The sequence below is a fragment of the Pyrgilauda ruficollis genome, unplaced genomic scaffold, assembly GCF_017590135.1.
Source record: "Pyrgilauda ruficollis isolate IOZ18807 unplaced genomic scaffold, ASM1759013v1 scaffold33, whole genome shotgun sequence".
NCBI classification, from domain to species: domain Eukaryota; kingdom Metazoa; phylum Chordata; class Aves; order Passeriformes; family Passeridae; genus Pyrgilauda; species Pyrgilauda ruficollis.
The window spans coordinates 4810388-4831140 of NW_024524711.1; the positions used below are offsets into that span (position 1 = coordinate 4810388).

Sequence of the window (20753 nt, forward strand, 5' to 3'; positions counted from 1 at the left end):
CTACCAGCCTGGAGGCACTTACCTAGTGGCTTACACGGATTCCTATACATAGGCAGTAATTATTACTGTTAATGGGCATTGTTCAGAACAGCTTTATTATCTAAATCATTCAGGAGATCTTAGACTCCATAAAGTAACAGCAGAAATAACTTCAATCAATATGGATTTGTGTTCAATAATTATGAGTAAAGCCATTGCTACAGGTCAACTTAGCATTAGATATAGTGGTAGATGAAACGATCAGGAAATATCAGGCAAGAAGGAGCAGAAGTAAGAAATAAATTAGGAATTTCCACTGGCAAAGGTCAGCAAATCTTCCTGACCATAAGCAACCAATATATATCTGTATCACTGTGTAAAGAACGTAGAAAGCAAATAACTCACACGGAACAAGGCAGCTTGATAGTTTTAAGATTCCTTTACCTTAAGGAAACTAAGAGAATGACAGATAACAAAAGAGTAAGGCCTGTATTTCTAGTCTCCCAAGACAAGCATTGAGAACTTTGGCCTTGAACATAGGTAGGAATTCTTTACCAATGAACCATACATCCAGTCCCAATCTTCAAGATAAAATGGACACAAACATGTTATCAGAGCTCCAGATAGTCTTAGATTTCATATCACTGCTAGATAATATGGGGTGTTTTTCACATCACACCTGCATAGCTTTGCTCTTTGCCGTCCACTGTCCCTAAGGAAGTATTTTAAAAATAACACATTTATTTCTGAGAACCCAATTCCTCTGGGCTGGGTGCCTCAAAATGCCTCAATTCTCAGCCCATCGTCTGGAAACTTGTGTCAGATGTGAGCAGGGAGCAAGGGGATGGTTGTAACCCAGCACGTGAAGTGACTTGGACACGAGTTTTACCTCCGCAAGGCCGAAGGGGTGCAGGTGTCTGCAGGGTGGGCTGTTCTGCGGGAGCCTGGCCTCGCCCGGACAACGCAGCTCCCGTGAGTGCCGCTACCCCGGGCATGGCGGCACTGCCCGGGCTGCCGAGACAACCGAGCCCAGGAAACTTTGTCCCGCAGCACCCGGCGGTCGGAGCATGCCCGTGCTCCCAAACGGGACTGCAGGCAGCGCTTACCGCCCATCGGAGCCGGCCAGGAGCACAACGGAGTGCTTCCCTTTCGGCGGTGCCGAGGAGCAGCCCGGCCTCCAGGGGCAGAACGTGCCGGCAGCTCTGACACTGTCCCGCCATGGCTCCGGGACTGCCCGTATCCCTCAGACACGGCCCCCCGCCGCCATCTTGCTAACGGCACCGCTCCACGGTGCGGGACCGGGCGGTGTGGTGCCCTCTGCCCGCCACGGTGAGGGGCCGGGCGTCGCGGAGCCCCGGCTCGCCATGGCGGGGCGCCGGGCGCTGTGGAGCTACTCCGTGCAGCTCGTCGCGCTGCCCTCAGCGGCGGGCTGGTCAGGTGGAACGCCGCAGCCGTTCAACGGCTCCTACCGGAGACCTACAGAGCCGCCGCCGTGGAAGGGGTGGAGCGGCACCATGGAGGAGGAGGAGAAGGAGGAGAAGGGGGACGAGACTCTTCAGGGGCGGCAGCAGCAGCCTAGGAGGTGAGCGGCGCTCCAGCGGCAGCAGCGCTCTGGCGCCGGGGGTCTCTGCCCCCGCGCCTTCCTGTGAGCAGGGGGAACCGGACCGAGCCGAGCGGCGGCTCTCGCCCCGTGCCCGTCCGGAGGGGAGGCACTGCCCGGGCCGCCCCCGTCAGAGCCCGGCTGGCGGCCGGAGGAGCGGAGCACCTGCTCCGAGCGCGGCAGCGGGGCTCTCCACAAACACCCACGGTACCGGGACCCCGCCGGTGAGTGTGGGGTCACCGGGCTGAGCTGCTGCGGCAGGCGGTGGGAGCGGGGTAGAGCGGGCGCGGGCACCCGCTCGGAAAAGTTCGCGGGTGGGCGGGCGAGGTGCGTGGGGCCGGCGAGCCCGGCTCCGGCCGGGCAGGAGCGGCACAGCCCGGCTGCCCACGGAGCTCGGCGTGTGCTCCTGCCCCGCTCCCTGTCTGCCGCCCCGGCTGGGCACGGACCGCCACGGGCGCCAGCTCCAAAACCAGCTGTGACCGCGGGAATCCTTTCGCACCGGCCAAAGAAACCCCGCAAGAAAAGTCCTGCGTTCGCTCCCAGCACAAGGCTTTCGTTTCTGTTCGTTTCTGTCAGTTGACAGTAAAACACGCTGCAGCAGCGCTCGGAAAGAAACAAGTTATATAATCGCAAAAAAAAAAAAAAAAAAAAAGGATCCGCTTCATAGTGTCGCCGGCTTAGAGAATGTTTTCTTTTGAAGAGGAGACACGAACAGATGTTTCTCTTCGAATTCTATAGTGCGAAGTGGAGGATATTAAGGAGGTCATTTAATGTAATTAGTGCAGTCAAATAATCTCAATGATCGTCAATTATCTCTAGCTAGCAAGGGTTTGGGGAAAGTGTTTGCTGACTGCATGCAGTAAAATTAATGAACTTATGCAGAAATGTTTTTTCTGGTGACGACTATGATGTCTTCCATTTGCTAAATGGCGATTATGAAGCAAGTTTTTAGTTTTAGAGGCAAGTGCTATTTGTACTTAAGTATTTTTTCTTTAATTCTCAAACTGCACTGACTAAAGTGGCATCAAAATTAAAGGTAGTAACAGGAAAACTACTTCAGTTTTCTTGTAAAAAAACCTTTGAAAAGAGTATTTTTTATGTATAGTAGCAGCTGTATCAGTTAATAAAGTAGGAAGCTTATCTTATTTTGTAGATAACATTTTGAGGAAGACAAGAATATTATTATTTTTACTTATTAATTCAAGAATTATTGAAACATTGGCTTTCAAAATACCCCAAATTATCTCAAACTGAAATGCCTATTCTAAAAAACAATGGGAATTTTTAATACCTGGAGGTTGGAAAGCCCTGTTTGATTCAGTTATAGATGATGGAGAGTTGTTTTTGGGAGAGGAGGGAAGTAAGGGATAACAGTGAAACTGTTCAAATATAAATAACAGTTACTCAGCTTCTGCTTGGCCTCAAATCAAAAGAGATATGAAGCCTTTTTAAGAGGAAGCAATCCACTGTTATAATTTTATTCACTTGCATTAACTAAGTAGATTTGAGGAACAACCAGGAGAAAAATGCTATTTCCTCGGCCTTTATAAACTCAAGATTGAACCAAAACTGTTAATTCTTCGTTCAGAAATAGCTTTAAAGTTCTTTTCAGCAAAAAAGGAAAGCAATTATTTTGTCTGAGATGAGAAAAAACAGAAATACTGCTGTATTAATTAGTGTCTTTATGTGTAACACCTGCAGTGAAATTAGTTTTGTTTTTTGTCACATCTATGAATCCTTTCTTTATCTCCCTTTAATTTTTTTCAGTCTATTGATTGAACTTTATAGGCTGCAGTGTGAGCCCTAGTTCTAATGAATTCAGAGCCAGGACCATGGAAAATCACTTGATTGCCTTGTGCCTAAAGATTTGAGCAAAAAGGATTTTTCTGTAAGATAAATGCTGCACTTAGTTTAAATATTCTTAGAAAATCTAGGAAAGAAGTTATGTGTTATATACTCTTGGCATCTTGGTGTTTAGCAGCTGTGCAAGAAAGGAATAATTTTGGGTTTGAGTAGCCTAGAATTGTGCCCAAGCAGATAAACCTGGCAAAGCTGTTCAGGAAAGAGAACTGGGTATTGCCAATTGACAAGTATGAAAAACAAAGTTTGCTAAGATGTGTGAGTGAAAAATTGGGTGTTAAAGAATTTCTGTCAAGAGTTACTTCTTCTGTAAGACCTGTTAGCTGTGGTTGGAGCTGGGAGTCCTACTGCCTGGTGAGTAAGGCTTATGATATGACAACAGGTTTTGTTGCTGGAAATATTTTTGCATGCTTTGGACTGGTTTTTGTTGGAAGGTTTCAGTGATATTCAACTGTTTCTGATAAGAATGTGGCAATAGCAAGGTGTTTATGTTAAATGAAACACTTTGTCTCCTTAAAACACCTATGTATTTAGGATGGTGCCTTGAAAATTAGTAGATGGCTCATGTTTGTGTTGGAAGTATGCCTTGACTCTTTCATAAGAAGAAAAACCCAAACCACACAACTTCTAGTATTAATAATTCTGTTGTTGACTAACAAACAAAGCACTTTGCATTTCGTTTAGAGTGCATGGAGACATTGTAATCTAGAGTTGTGGGGATAGAATCAAATGCCCTTTATATTTAGGGGAAAAGGGTGTAATGAAAAACATTTACATATCATGATGTTTCCAGTTTCCTTCAGGATTGATGTTTTGCTGTGTCTCTGTACTGTTCCTTGGAATTTCTTCTTAAAATGGTTGAGTTTCAGTCAAAGAACTATAAGGGTGCTGTATTGGGTGGGTTTTCTGGCTTTCCAGTATGAAGTTTGGATGTTCAAAACTTTCAGTATTTGGAAAGGCCGGTAACCTTTTGGCTTAACTCATTTTAAAGTTGGCCTTTGAACAGGTGCATTGAAGAAAATCATCTATTTTAGTTAAAAAAAAAAAATTCACTTCCTTATCTTACCTAACCTGGAAATTATTTGATTGGATTTCAATAAATTTGAATTCAAATGTTATAAATAGTTCTGTAATAGTTCATATATGTATGAGGTGCATGTAAATACATAGAGGGAGAGAAAGAATGTTGTTAGGACAAGCAAAAGTTGATTTTTATATTGAAGATCAAGTAGAATAGAAAGAATTTAGGGAAGTATTTTCACGTTGCAGAGAAATTACACTGGACCCAATGTGCCTGGACCTTGAACTGAAAAGAGGAATCAAAATAGACAACCCTTTAAATATGAATAGAAACAAAATTTTATGACTGTATTAACTTAAAAATAAAATGGAGTTCTTGGGTGTTGCTGCACTTCCTGGACAACTGAGGTTTTATAGAGTTTTAAAGGATTATTCTTGGTATGAGTCTAGAGGAGGTTTGCATAGGTGTCTGTTCCTTTCTGGGGAGAGGAGGAAAAAGAAAATTAAAAGGCTTAGTAAATGAGGTGGAGATAGCACTTGCACACATAAAAGTGCTGAAGTCGATGGGAAATGATCTTTAGATCCTACTTTGCCATGTGGATCCTATGCATCAAAGCTTTTACATGATTTCTGTTCATTTTTATGGAAACAGTTCTTACATTGCCTCTCTAACCACATGCTACAAAGGAAATCAGTTTTCTCCCACGGCAAGTTGAAGTGGAGCCTTAATTTCATTACATGTAATAGCATTTGGGTTTAGTCATATCTAATTCACATTAAGATGTTAGCTGGAAAACCTTTACCCTTAGGATGGAGTGTGAGCTTGTAATAGTTTAAAACTTTTTTTAGTTAAGAGAAATGTATGCTAACAGCTTCAATAGCATCATAACTTAAAATGCACACTCCAAGATGTAGAGGCTGTTAACACACAGGAGTGGCTAAAGTGTGTTTTTAAATGCTCAAGTTCATAGTTTGACAATTTTTTCTAACAGTAAACCCCATCCTGGCAAGGCGTGCCTCTGTCATTAACTGGGGACACATCAGTAACCAGCTGAAACTAATGAGCTGCTCATTTGCATGAATAGTTACACCAGCGTTAAAGCTGGGCTCTGGGTCCTATAGCTGCCTTAGTACAAATTTCATGTTTGCTCTTTTGGAAAAGCTGTATTGAAATTCTGTCTGAGTATGAGGGGCCATCCATGGAGATTGTAGTTGCTGTTGGAATCCACAACCTACCTGTACAGCTGTGTGCATATGCTATCTACACTGACGTTTCTGTTGATTTAAAAACTGTTTGCATTCGATTTGTGACCTGGGTGTTGTCTTGTGTACCATAACACAGCTGTAATGCACAAACCTTGTTCTGTGTGTCAGCCTCAGTCCTGCAGAGCAGGTAAGAAAACTTTGATTCCAGCTCTTGTTCTTTCAACATTCTTCCCTATAAATTAACTAGTCTTGTGAAACTAGTTGTTTAGGAAGGGCAAAGGAAAACAATTTCCTTTCTGGTGTAGGGAGATTTGACTCCGGCTTCCCTTTGGTGACTGCTTCGGCAATAGCACAGAATTACACTGCTCATGTGCTTAATCATAATGATAGTCTAGGCTGCTCTTTCAGATGTGATGGCCACAAGCCAACTCTTGGGTTCTTTTATTCAAGACTGCAGTAAAAATGAGGGTAGAGAGGAAAAGAATTTCTTTTAAAGGCCTATATCGCTAAAGAAATGGGCTCTTGGGTCTGTCATCTCTGTTCTGCTGCATGTCCCCTATGGACAGCTACTGTCATATCGGGGATCACAACCTAAACAGGATATGCATGTAACAAAAATCTTCTATCATATTATCACAGATCATAGACGTGTTTGGGAACTACAGAATGCTCGTATTGGACGGGGACAATCAGCTGGGCACCTGGAAACAAAGGGAAAATAGTTATGTGTTGTCCCAGATCCAGGATCTTTATTCAGGTGACACAATGCCCGCAGCTGGTCAGATTTAACCCTGCCTTTAGAAATAATTGGCTCCAGGGACTACTGATGGGTCTCTCTCTCAAGCCTATTTGCATTTGTATCCAGAGGCATGTAAAGGTGTAGCTGATAGGCATGAATAACTTTCTGTCGGTTTAGTTCCCCTAATGAATACCAGCAAAATAGAGGTGGAATGTGTAGTAATGGGAGTGGGCTGCCTTGTGGGTGGTAGGTAGCTATTGAATGTGCTTGGTTATAATACGAAACATTACTATCCAAGGAGGTAAATGGAGAGTTGCAGCATCATCAGTCCTAAGTGTAAATGAAACCTTGGAAGAGAATAGATTGAAAATGAAAGGGTAGGAGGAATTGTTGACCCTAACTTGGTGGTATGTGTAACTGAGCTACACAGTGAATTCTAAATGGAGAATACTTAATTAATTTTTTTTTCCTAGGCCACTGCTGGCATAAGTAGTTTTTGTTTACAACAATTTACAACAATCCTGTTCTCACCCTTCCCTGTCCAAACCAGTTTGTTGGTATAAACACTTGCATGGTTGCTCAGTGATGCAGGTGAAAATTAAGTGCTTCTCTAGGGATGGTAAGGTAAGAAGTGACTATCAGCTAGATTAGTTTCTTAAACAAGTTCACCATGTGGACAAAAGTATTTGTTTTGGCAAGCCTGGGTGAGTAGTGAGGACAGAAATTGATTGGCTCATGGTTGTAGCTGCTTAAGTAATACAGCTGCTAAAGAAAAAGCCTAACAACACATGACCATGGGTAAATGTTTCACCTTTTTTTTATTATTTGTAATCTTATTTTTCTCCATGATGTCTAAATAAAACTGTGCTTTGTTTTACTGTTGATCCTCAAAGCTAGATAAGAATGATAAAGGATTTATTCTAATTCCATGAGGCTGTTTATGGAGAGAGCTATTCCTTTTTCTGTTATCAACTCTTTTATTCATCTTTCTTGAATAGTACACAAGGACAATATAGAATCAGGATACTTAGAGATCTGTTGAATGAAAAATTTGGCAACACTTTGTGTTACTAAGGATTTTTAATGTGATTCAAGTAATAGAAGTATTCACAGATCAGCTAATGCAAGCTTGAAAGATCTTTGTGTGAAATCCTAATAACAAGAGCATCTGGAATAATTGCTGGTGCAACTGCTGTGCAGTGATTAAAAAAATAGGTATAGTGAAAGAAAACTTCAAGATGTGTAGCAGTATACAGTTCACAGAGAGCTCAGGTTCTTATTCTGGTAAGTCTACAATGGTAATATGGAACAACTTGAAGTACTGCACAATAAAAGTTTAAATGCATTCAGAATTTTCCAGTCTCAAACTGTTCATTAATTAAAGCAGCCAATTTCAGACCTGAAGGGAAAATAAAAGCAGAGCCAAAACTTAGCTGGCAGTCATTTGATAGTAAAGCTTGTGGGAGCCAATTACTTACATGGTCCCTAGTGTTTGCAAATACCTTTCCTTCTAACTGAAACAATTTTTTGTTTTATTTCAAGCCAAAATGCATGGGTTTTTGCAGTCATTAAAAATATGTATCATGAAAGAAAACTTCAGAGTTGTGTAGCTGTATATGTAGAAAGCTCAGAGTCTTGTTTTGGTAAGGCTGCAGTGGTGTGAGTTTGCTTGGAATTATGTGCTGTCTCTTCCAGGTGATCATTAGCGCAGCCAACTTCTGGATGTAGTTTACACAGCAAGACAGATTAAAAATGAACCAAACCCCTTACTTCAAAAAAGCAGAGAAATTCAAGGTATTTGGGAAGGTTTGGAATGTTTACCAGGCAATTGTAAAGTTTTGGGGAAGTTGTTGTGTTCCAGTAAACCATAGCTTCATAGTAATTCTTAAACTGTCAGGCCTGTGGATTTGTTGCATAAGGACCACATTTCTGTGTAGAAAAGAAGGGTGAGTCTGTTTTGGCTGACTTGATGCTTTGTAGCATGTTGTGCATGGCTCTGTGATTAGTAGGGGGAACTACATCTGTTGCATTTATGGAGCAGCAGATCTTAGCGGAGACTGAGTGGAAAAGCTGAAGACAAGAGATTTTATGCCTAAGTTCAAGTAATTTGTTTAAAAGACCATTTTTTCTTTTAAAAAGAAAAAATATAGTGGCAGAGTGCTTCTTGTAGTGTTGTTGTATCTTTTTGCAAATCTTCTTTTGAAACAGAGCATTAAAATATTTAGCAAAATTTTTGTTACTTTCCCAAGTAAACACAAGGTTCAAAGCCAAAATATTTGTATCCAAATTTTCAGTTATATAAGCAATGCTAAAATAAACCATTTACCCAAAACCTGTTGTCCTAAGGGCTGTATCCTGTTTCCAGGTGTAAGCCAGTTTAGTGGGACGTCAGTCATAGCTCTTCCATGTCTTGCCAGATCTACAACTTTGCTCTTCCTTTGTGGATTATGAGGGGTGCCTTAGTATTTGATGTTGGAAAACTTGATCTGTGAGCTCAGCATTTTGATTCATGTTAAACTTTGTCTTATTCATCAGCCAGTGGTGGTTTTCCCCTCTGTCTAGAACACCTTCTGGCCTTGTGGATTTGGATGACTAATGGTTTTCTTTAGGAGTTTGTCTTGGTTCATTTCCTCTTCTGAATTCAGATGAAACAGTGAAGCATCTCTGAGGACAGAGGGAGAGGGTGGTTGCCTTGTGTCTCTCCTGAGCCCCTCTTACAGATAGAGTCAATGCACTTGCCCTCTCTTGGGGTAAGTTGCCTCATCCTGAAGGATGGGTTCCATTTGCCAGGAAAGCTGTTTAATGATTTTAAGTAGAATAGTAGTTTTTCTTTATGTTTAAATTATAAAAAGATTTTGCGTAGAACTTGACGTAACAATAAACATTCCCCAGGGATGTGATCCTTTCCCTCTGTCCCTCCCAAGTGAACAGAACTCTGCTCCAGTTTGATTTTTCTTATCTCTACAGCTCATCAATTTTGCTGCTATTGAAGTGCTTAAAGTAGCTTTTCAAGTGCCAAACTATTATTTTTAGGTAGGAAGAATTTAGGAAAGCTGACAGAAAAACCAACTGATTTCTGATTGGGTATTTTCTAGTATTTAAAGTATACCTGTTAAATCTCCTTATCTGTAGAGGCTTTCTTTTGCAAAAGCACAAGAATCTTCTTGGACTAATAATTGGTTGAGTTTTATTTTAAGCTAATGATTTCTGGCTTTCAAGAAATTATCATCTTGGTCTCCTATATAAGAAAACTACGTCATGAATATTGTAGGGTATATTTAATAAATTTAAATGGAACAGAAACTATCTGGCAAGACTTATACTTCAAAGGAACCTACAGTTCATCAGGAATACTTTAACTGATTGTAAATGTGTCCCTTTCTTATGCATGTAAAAGGTTTAAAGTATTCTGTGAGCACTGAGGTCTTTTATCCCTTCGGTTGCTTATGGAATACTAATGAAAGTAATGTATGTGCATCATGTGGAAAATATGTTGGCAGACAGATAGATACCTGCAGTGCCTTAAATGCTTTGGCATTGTCTCTGTTTAATCAGCATAGTCAATCCCTGCTTCCCTTAGGGGTTTATACTTTCAGCAAAAGATCAAAGGTTTATATGAAGGCTTAAGCAAAAGTAAAATTCACCTATTTTAGAGATGAATTAATAGATAAACAAAAGCTTAAAAATAAAACTTTAGGCATCCCAGTCTCTGATATAAAATGTCTTGTAGGAGCAATAATTATGGTAGTTATATATATTTTAAAAATCAGACATCTGAGATGTTAAGAGAATAATTTCCTGGAATTAAGTACTTATCTGATTAAACTTTTGTGATTTGTTTTCATGATGCTTTCTAAAAGAGTAGCTGTTTTATGGTGTGTCTGTGTGCTTTGCTAAATTAATAAACTGACTTGCCATTGAAAATGCTCTTTGAGGAATTCAAAAGACAACCCAAACCCAGCTCTTACATTAAAGTAACAGCTAAAATATTCAGTACCATGTTTGGGTGTTCTGTCTGCCTTTCTGTGGCACTGATTCCTTGTGTTACCATTTACATCTGCTTAAAACGCTATAGAGCAAGTTGAGTGTTTCATTGAAGGCTGATTCCAGGAAATGTTTAGTAGAATAGAGGAAAAAAGCCTAGAAATAGCAACAGTTAAATTTAAATTATGATGCAGATATGGTATCCTAATGCTAAATAGGAAATACATAAGTGGAGTGGTTTCAGTAAAACTGCGGGGAAACAGGAGTACAAAGCAATTACATAAAACAAGATTGTGACTGGGGTAAAAAAAAATTCTATCAGCCATGTTTTCTGAATGCCCTTCATGCTTTTTTATTAGAAATTAATTTTGATGTGTTAGTATTTTATCTCTACTCTATAGCACAATAATGGTTATTTTGTTAAGAAAATTTCACAATATTTATCAATTGTTGTGTTCTTTGCAGCTGATACCATACTTAGTGTTTAGTTGTCAGCTGCTGCTGAAATAGCAAAAATGGACTCTGCATTTGAAGTTGGAGCATCATCAGCAGATGCATTTGGGTTCAGTTTGCTGACACGTGTGTAATGTCTTAGCTGAAATTTGCAGTGAACAATATATTTAATTTTCCCTGTAATTGAGCTTACAGGGTACAGAGTGAGTTATTCAATTTCTAAGAAAACTCTGAGCTTCAATTCTGTTCTCTGCCAATGTTGTTTGCATGGACTGCCTTGCCTGCATCAGCCCAGTGCTTCTGAGTGTTCAACTGGAGTCTGAGTATTTGAGTTAGTGAAACAGTAGATAGGACAAAACTGTGTCCATCTACTAGATGTGGTGGAGAATTTTCCACAGGATGAACTTCACAAATGGTTATTAAAAGTTTTCCTGCACCTTAGGAATATAAAATAGAATAGAATATAAGTTAATATACTATAAATTAATATACTATAATATAAATTAATGTAATGTTTACCTAAATAAATAGTGCTGTCTGTTCATTACTAGTTGTCTTCCAGTTTTAATTAGGTAGAATTTGTAAATGCCAGAAAGTTGTGCACTCTTTAAAACAGTAACCATTTTTTAAGCTAACAGAACAGTGTATTTACTTTCAACACTTCAGTTGAAAGTAAATATAGAAATTGAAGCATTTAGATTAAATTTAATTGCTTTGGCAATTTCTAAAATGAAATAGGGATATTTGGTTTTTCTGCCTTGGGTATAATTCGATTATATTTGTAAAGTCTGCAACACCTAAGTGCAGTTTGGAATAAGAGACTCTAACTACTGAGTTCATAGTTTCCTAAGAAATGTACCAGAATTGTGACTCCATAGAAATAAGTTTTTCTCAGTTATTTTCTCACTTTTTTATATTTCACGATGGAATTAAGAGTGAATGTTGCAACTGTGATTTAAAATATTTCAATTTTCTGTGGCCTTTCACCAGTCAGTTCAGTTAAATGTGTATCAAAATTGTATTTGAAACTGTTATTTATCTTTATTGTAATAAACTTCTTGTTTGTTTTAGACAAAATACTAAACAGTACCAAATACCTTTGGTGTTCTGAATTTCCTGCATGTGTGTGGTAGAAGTGTTAGTAATGCCACAAAAGACTGCTGGTTTTACTACAAAACCAAGTTGCTATATAGGCAAATCCTAAGGTACAGTATAGTTCCAGAGTCTCTTGCACAGACTTGCAGGGTTGTGTTACATCAGGCACTAAATGTCATGAGTTTCAGGTGGAATGCCTGTTCTTCCAAAATGTGAATTAAGGAACCCTTCCCCCTCACTTTTGCAGTTGGTGGATACTAGTGTTAGTGTCGGAAGCTGTGCATTCCAGGGAGTAAAATTCAGCCTGAACTACAAAGAGCCCTCATGTCTGCTTGTCACAGCATGTTTTTGAAGTCTTTTGTGTAATAGTGACTGGTTTAAAAGCATATTTTGTTGATTAAAAAAATACAGTAGGTCATAAAACAGGAAAGGCGGGCTTGTTCCTAATGTGTGTGAGAACATTCAGTCTTATGAGTGTTGATGCTAGACCAAGAAAATATTGATTAATTTAAAATTTGATTTAGTTCTCCTGAAAAAGGTATGGATAAGAACACAGATGAAGAGCAGCCTTCAACTGCATGTAACCAGTACCCTAAGGAAGCAGTGAAGAAACGTCCGAATTCGGGTCGAGGGTCCGGGGGCAATGATTCTTCCAGGACCTTCAGAAAAAGCTTCAGGCTGGACTACAGATTAGAAGAGGATGTAACTAAATCAAAGAGGGGCAAAGATGGGAGATTTGTCAACCCATGGCCAACGTGGAAATCACCAACCTTACCCAACATTTTGAAATGGTCCTTCATGGAAAAAAATAACAGCAATGTGCCACGCTCCAAGCAGGTGAATACTTCCATGTTTTACTTTTGTGATTAAGACTGCTTTTACCTCTGCTCTAATCAGTAAAATAGGACAGTTTCTAACTAATACTCATTAGGTATTTTCTGGAGACTTTTCTAAGTCTTATTTTTCTGCTTTTATTGACATTTTATTATTTTCAAAAGGTAGGTGAATACTTTCTACCTCTTTAATTTTTATCTCCTTGTTAGTTCCACATGCTTTAATTTATACAGCTCAGTTTCTATTTATAAAAACAAAAAAAAATTGGCACCCTAGCTCAGTCATAAACCCATTACAGCCCTTCCATTTTAATAGGTGTTGCCTTATGAAGCATACTATTAACTTGTGTTGCATGAAATAGCTTATTTCATGACATATCCAGTTTTTAAAATTTTGCCTTTTTTCCTGTTGGCAATTTAATACACATGTTGCATCTCTTGCATGAAGATGTAATAGTTTCTGTCACCTACTTAGGAAAATACTTACAAATCTGGCTTTTTATGTTTCAGTACACCAGGAGAAAAAACTGCATGTGTTAAAACTAACCTGAGCAAGTATTTGTACTGAAACACCTAAAGTGTTTCAGAAACCTAAAGTACAGTGCCAGTTTACTGGGTAACACTGTTATTTGTTGGTGGTGAAATGCTTTTGTCAGGTGTTGTATGTAAAGAAGGAGACAGGAGAAGCTTCTTTCCCATGAAGAGTAATGGGTACTGGAGAGCCACGAGTTATCTTTATGGTCACAGGAGGTATGAAGATGACCAGGTTTTGACAGAATTACTTCTCAGTGCATTTCTGATGTGTTGACTGTATTTCAGAAAAGCTGTGCAGAAGGGTTCACAACCAAGGACAATATTTTTTAACAAGCAGGTGTTAATAATGCTTTTAAGCATGCAGGAAGGTATGCACAAGCTATAAATCTCACAGCCAGTATTTAGTAAAGAGCTTTCCATTTTGTCTTACCTGAACTACCTGTGAAGGAAGGAATTCTGTCAGTTTTATGGACAGGAAAGCCATGTTAGGCATTAACACATGATGGTCAGAGGTTTGGGGATGTTTAAGGAACAAATAAATTGGCTGTAATATAATAATAATAATAATAAATAATTTGTCTTAGAAAGAAGAACAGCAAACTTGTGTCAGTCTTGGGATCCCATCCAGCAAATTTGGTGTCTTCCTTGTGGTGACAACGGTTGCATCAGTGTGTACAGCTTTCTAGACAATGTGCTGGCCACGTTTTCATGAAATGCACACACCTGTATGTTTTCAGTTGCCTTTGACTGCTGCCCTCCTTGGTATGTGTAGAACAAGCTTCATGTCTTCCCAGTGCCAGTCAGAAACCTGGGTAGTGACTGAAGTTGCTCGAAGGCAATGCTGAGGTGTACTGTGGAGTGCAGAGCATACAACACTCTGATGGAGTGCAGAACTGCAGCACTCCCCTTTAATTTACAGTTTGTCCCTACAATAAAGGATGATCACAAAGAAATCTACAAGGCACCAGTTGAAAAGCCATCTCTCTGACCCAGCTGGGATTAATCATGGGCTAATTTTATTTTTTGCATAGGAGATCTTTTAATTAGGCACCTGCAATTATTCACGAGTTTCGTGAAGTAAATCAGAAACAGAAATGAAATGCACTTCTGGAGTCCTCAGCCATTTTTGATGCTTGTTTCAACCAGTTTTCTTCCACCCCTACATCAGCCTGTGAAGTGCATCTGAGTTTGTTTAAAATTCAGACTATGGGCTCCATACTTTATTTATCACTGCTAGATGTCATGTCCTGTGAGCCAGATTTCTCCTTCAGTTTCCACACTGAGTGAGCCTAGTGATGCCCTGCTATTCTGGGCAGGTTCAGTTTATCTGTACCAAGTGCTTTGTGTATGTAAAAATGAGCATATTATCCAGGATATGTGCTTGTGCTTCACTGTGGAAAAGTTATATGTATTATAATCATGCCTTCACAATGAGCCTATATCATCATCCAGAATGCATTCTTGTATTTTCATTACAGGTTTTATTATTAACTTTGTTCAGTGCTGTTGGAGGATCTTTAATTATTAGTTGTTGGATCAGCAGTTTAGATTGTTCTCATTTCTGTAAATCCTGTGGTATTCCAGTATGCACTAAGCACCAAAAATCCCAGGCTAATCAGCTAGTCTTACCAAAGCCTGTCATGTGTTTTTTCTTGCTTTGCATTAGGAGGGCAAGAAGAATGGCGAGGGGGAAGGGACACAGCAGGAGGAATTTTTTGTATTACTTGAGTAATGAAGACAAGACAGTATTGAGCACATTTTACTTCTGTTGCTGGCTGATTCAACATAATTGCTGTATTTCAAAATTCTGTTATAATTCTTCTAATTTAATATGTTTCTGGTTAGTCTGACAGAACAAAAATGTATTCTAGAAGGATATAAGTTCCATAAGATGCATATTTAATTCATTATATTGCTTTATCCTGTTGTGTGAGTTTTAAGTATTTCATGTGAAGTATACTGCTAATAGAATTTGTGTTTAGTTAGAAATCTTATGAGTTGAATATTTCTTATTGCTTTAAGGGGATTTTGGTGTGCTTTTGTAAAATACTAAAAAAAAAAAACAAACAACTAAACAACCCCAAACACAAATCATGTGCACTGAGAAGTAATGTTCTGGTGTGATTTACCATGATAGCTCAACAATATGCCTGGTTTCTGATCTCATCCTCTGAGGAATCATTGCTTTGGATCAGAGCCTGTGTATCACAAACCTGGAGAGCACAAGCTCTGTACAAATTACACTGCCTTTGTGCTCTTGGTTTGTTTTGAACTTTTGTTCATGGAATTTCATTTAAATAGGTCAGGATAGCAGTTCTTTGGATTGTGCTCTTCTCTATCAGTCTTCCTGTCTCTGTGACTTTTGTAAATGCCTTTTATAGTGATTAGTTCTACCTTTAAATCAACTATTCTAAATACTTGATAGCATCAATCCCACTGACATCCCTGTAAAGCCTTTATTAATAGTGCAGATGTGTTGTGGCTTTAGGCAGCCAAGTTCCAGTCAGCTGCTTGCTTCCACCCTCCACTGCTTGCACCCCAGTGGATTGAGAGGGGAAAAATCAGGTAACTTGTGGGTTGAGAGAAAGACAGTTCAACAGGTAAAGCAAAAACTGCCTGCACAAGCCAACTAAGAAATGTATTCTCTTGGCATGGGCAGGCAGGTGTTCAGCCATCCCCAGGAAAGCAGGGCTGCATCCCATGTAACAGTTACTTGGGAAGGTAAACACCATCCACTCTGAATGTCCTCCACCTCCTCCTCTTATCCCAGATATTACTGCTGGGTGCAATGCCATATGATATGGGATCTCTCTTTGATGGATTGGGGTCAGCTGTCCCAACTGTGTCCCTCCCAACTCCTTGTGTGCCCCAGTCAGCTGGCTGAGATGCTGTGTAAGCACTGCTCAGCAGTAGCTAAAACATCAGTGTGCCATCAGCACTATTTTCAGCACACATCCAAAACATAGCACTGTAGGTGCTACTGGGCAGAAAATTAACTGTACCCCAGATAAAACTTCATAGAATATGTCTGAGTCCCACTTAAGAACTAATTTTTCACATCTGCCAATTAGCCAGTTCCTCATCCATTTAATATTGTTTATTAATATTGCATAATGCTAAATAAAAAAACTAATTTGTGCCAAATGTCAGCAAAAATAAGTGAATTAATTTACTTCTGAGAAAATGTGGAGTCTGACTCTAAAACCAGCTACTTAAAAAGAATATTTTCCATAAAAAATGTACAAACTGACCTAAATTGCATTATGACAATTCATTAAGTTCCATATCTGAGTTTTATTTCTTTGATATAATCTGATTTGTTGACTTAACCTTATGTAATTTGTTGGTTTATCCTAATTTCCATTTTTGAGTACTATGTTAGTTTTGTGTATCTGTTGTTTTGTTTTTTTTTAAATTGAAATATCACAGTATAATGCTTCTGTGGTTCAGATTTCTGTGGCCAATGTTGTTCCATGTAGAATGAAATAGATATAAGAAAATGATGGCTTCTTTCTTGGTGAAGCAGCCATTTATCTCAGTCTAAGATTCCTACTTTTCTTGTATGAACTAAGGGGTTGAATTGTACTAACCTTATATTCAGCTTTATAGGAGGTTATCTATTTCTCATTCCTGGAGACAGTAATGAAACTTCTTCAGTAAACATGTCTTGTCCATTAGCTCTCAGAAAAAGCAATTTCATGAATATTTTATTATTTACAGCAGAATTGCAGGGGGATGGAGATGTGCATACTTTGTTTTTCCCAACATATGCCTTCTAAATCAATAAAATATTGTGGAGAAAGTAACTTCCCTGAAGCTGTCAGGACTGGTTTAGCAAGGCAACTCCTGGAGTCCTAAACTGTCACAGCATCAGCTGGACTTCTAAAGGAGCACATGGTCAGCTCTGTATAAACTCACTGATAGTGCTAATCTCTGCTAGGCTGAGAGAATGAGAGCAGCAACCATGGCAGGCAGAACTTGACTTGGAACCAGAAGTGCTGGGACATTTATGATTGTGAGGGAGAGGAGTGTCAGGAGTCTAGAAGCTGCCCTAGCACATGAAAATTCTTCTAAAGCAAAGTGAGGAGTTCAGACTATAAGCGTTTGGGAGGAGAGCCTTAGCCACATTGGGGCTAACCTGGAGATGGTCAGGAATTCTGAGAAGACTTTGGTTGGTTGTTTTTTTTAATAGGAAAGCTCTTATTTATTGCATATAAAACTTCTGCATTAGCACTTCAACCAAACTGCAGTGAAGAGCATAACTCTGGTTCAAAATGAGAGAATGAGTGACTGTTGGGCAGTGAGTTTCAATAGGTAATGTACAGCCATGGCCTCCTTTGTACCAGCTTGAGGATACACAGATAGAGTCAAATTGGAGCCAATCAAAATGAGAGCTGTGTATTTTTTACCTCTGGATTAAAGTTTAGCCAGATCAGTTTTCTGACCTGTCATAGTCAAGTAGGGTCTGCAAAACTTGTCAAGCTGGAATAAGAGAGGAGATGGGGGAACCTTTTCATAATCAAGCATATCTAAGTACCTTAAGGTTTATCTTAAAAATGATTTTGTTTTTTATGAATGTTCATTAAATTCTTGGCAGGATGGGAAGGCAGAATTGTAATAGCTAACATTAGCCAAGTGAGGTTAACCTTTGTGTTAATGTGTCCTCTGTAATGAGGACAGACAGAGAGCCTGATAAAAACTAGCAGAGCTTTTGTGGAGTGTGGCTGGGGAACATGGCATTTTCTTTCTTCTGTGACTTACTTGTGCTAGGACTTAAGAGGGTGCATCATTGAGTTGCATAAACTAAACTTGAGTATTTGTTAAATAGCACTCTGTGTGTGTGTACACATATTGTTTTTCAGGTGGAGGAATCCCTTCCTGGGATGCTGTTAGTACCTTGCAGTGCTTTTGTTGCAATGCCCCCAGACTCTATCAGATCTCCTGGCCTGATGGGATACTCTCTTCTCTTTCTCAACAGAGAAGTGCAAATGTTGCAAAAACCTGAAATTAAATTAGGAGGAATAGCTGGGAAAATGGACATTTAAAAAGCGTCTGGTGTGTGCTGCAGTTCTCTGCATAAAAGCATAAACAAGATACAAGTCTTGATTTGTGCCTTGTATGCAGTTTTTGTTCTATGCCAAGTACATTCTGAAATCTCTCATGCATATTGTGGGTTTTTTTTTTTTGGTTTTTTTTTTTGTTTTTTTTTGCTAGGAACTCGACAAAGAACTCCCAGTGTTACAGCCTTACTTTGTTCAAACACCAGAAGATGCTGGGAAGACAGGAGCCGGTATGCGAGTCACGTGGCTGGGACATGCCACAGTTATGGTGGAAATGGATGAACTTGTATTTCTTACTGACCCGATCTTCAGCCAGAGAGCTTCCCCTGTTCAGCTCTTGGGTCCCAAGCGCTTCCGAGGGCCCCCGTGCACGGTAGCGCAGCTGCCCAGGATAGACGCGGTGCTGATCAGCCACACCCACTACGATCACCTGGACTACAACAGCGTGGCCAGTCTGAACCAGCGCTTCGGGAGCGAGCTGCGCTGGTTTGTGCCCCTGGGGCTGCTGCAGTGGATGCAGAGATGCGGCTGTGAGAATGTCATCGAACTGGATTGGTGGGAGGAGAACTGTGTCCCTGGTCACGATGCGGTAACTTTTGTCTTCACCCCTTCCCAGCACTGGTGCAAAAGGACTGTGACAGATGATAACAAGGTTCTCTGGGGCAGCTGGTCTGTCTTGGGACCTTGGAATAGGTTTTTCTTTGCAGGAGATACTGGATATTGTTTTGCTTTTGAACAAATAGGTAAAAGGTTTGGACCTTTTGATCTTGCAGCCATCCCCATTGGAGCTTATGAGCCAAGGTAGGAAAATCAGAGTTTGAGCAATATATGTAAATGAAATTATTTACTGATGACAAAAAATGCACCCAGAAGTTAAAACTATAGGTGTACTTTATTAAAAAGTATGTGTATGTGTGATGTTTTTGGAGAGTTTTTTCTTCAGACTTAAGGACAGCAAGGATGAATCAGGAGTCTTTCTTCCCTTAAAAATGTTGAGTAAAAATCTGGAATTACTCTGTGCCTTTTTTTCTGAAACAGCATCATTTAATCCAGCCCATTCCACTGTATGTCATTTACTGCATTTTTCTCTTGCTTCAGTGTTTACCTGGTTTTGCAACTTATCTGGAGACAAGGATGAATGGCTTATAGAGTATGAAAAATCTGTTTTCTTAGGAGAGATAAATTTCTCCTTTTGGGGGAAACATTTACATGATTGTACTCATATAATGCTGGAAGGAAAGCATGTGGGCTGAAAAAAAAAAAGATGGGAATCCAAACAGCATGGTAAAAATTCTTTATCTCTCAAGAATTCCCAAGTTCTCTCTTCTGTTTTGCCTGTTCCCTTGGGCTATCTCTGAAGCACACACTTTTTGGTGTGTACCGCTAGTGCCAAATTTTTTCAGGAATAGCTTTAAAGTTTTGGCCCTAATGCCTCAAGGCACCAGTAATATGTCCTTAATCTATTGAAAATAGAGATAAGAAAAAGTCCTTCAAAAAGAGAGTACAATAAATGAACTGCTGTTTGATGAGTATGTTGGTATGTGTTAGTCTCCTGATCTTGAGCATTCTGTATGTTGTCCAGGTGTATGTGCTTGTGATTTTTTTGATTAGGTGAGAACTTATTTCTTTTTGTACTTTGCAATGGCAGTAAAGGAGAAATCTTGCACTGGATTAGGTCACACAAAAAAGTGATTCTTTGTTTTGGTAGGTGGTTTATGAAATACCAGCATGTGGATCCTGAAGAAGCTGTAAGAATCCATATTGATGTTCAAGCAAAGAAGTCTGTAGCAATTCATTGGGGGACCTTTGCTTTAGCAAATGAGGTAAATTGCAACACTAAACATGAGTTCAGATTTTCAGATTTCCATTTTTTTTCAAGGACTAGACAGTCATTAGTGAAGCTTTTGCAGTTTAACCTACATATCTGTAAATGTAAACTGAAAATGTGAACTTTGTATGAGAGAAAATTGTATGAGAGAAAATTGAGAAAAAGCAGCTATATACTGCTGTTCAAAACAATGCTTAGCTTTTCATAACCAATTACATAAAATATTTCCATGGTTAAGAAACTACAGAGTTATTGAAGCAAATGTGGAGGATTTCTGATATCCAGATGCTGAGGAACATAACAGATGAGGACACATGCAGTGTTATGCATTATGTTATGCAGTAATAAAAACAAACTGAGTGGTGCATCACTTGGAGATAGTAAAAACTGCATGCCTGTAGGTCAGTACAGTATTTATTAATTAGGTCTGTCTAGTAAATATATAAACAGTATTTTTTAATAGTTGATTCAAAGTTAAAACCAGAAAGGATATGAAAAAAAATAGAGTTATTTTGAGTTTTGGATATTTTTTTAATGTTGTATTCCCCTCTACACTCCCCCC

General features: G+C 39.4%; 1 protein-coding gene across 6 annotated transcripts in view; it reads left to right on the forward strand.

The window, feature by feature from the left end:
* Positions 1-512: 512 nt before the first annotated feature.
* The window catches only part of NAPEPLD (N-acyl phosphatidylethanolamine phospholipase D), a 25355-nt gene continuing 5114 nt past the window's right edge, over positions 513-20753 (forward strand). For 2 of the 6 annotated variants that reach the window (XR_005955730.1, XM_041474697.1), the window contains exons 1-4: positions 513-1561; positions 12461-12773; positions 18518-19164; positions 20072-20186. Coding sequence is in view for 3 of the 6 variants with exons in the window: in XM_041474697.1 (XP_041330631.1) it covers positions 1047-1561; positions 12461-12773; positions 18518-19164; positions 20072-20186 (1590 nt within the window). In the remaining 3 variants the exon portion in view is untranslated. Of the gene's footprint in view, positions 1804-12460; positions 12774-18517; positions 19165-20071; positions 20187-20753 lie in introns of all 6 variants that reach the window. The other 4 variants (XR_005955728.1, XR_005955727.1, XM_041474696.1 and 1 more) reach the window with 3 other exon arrangements.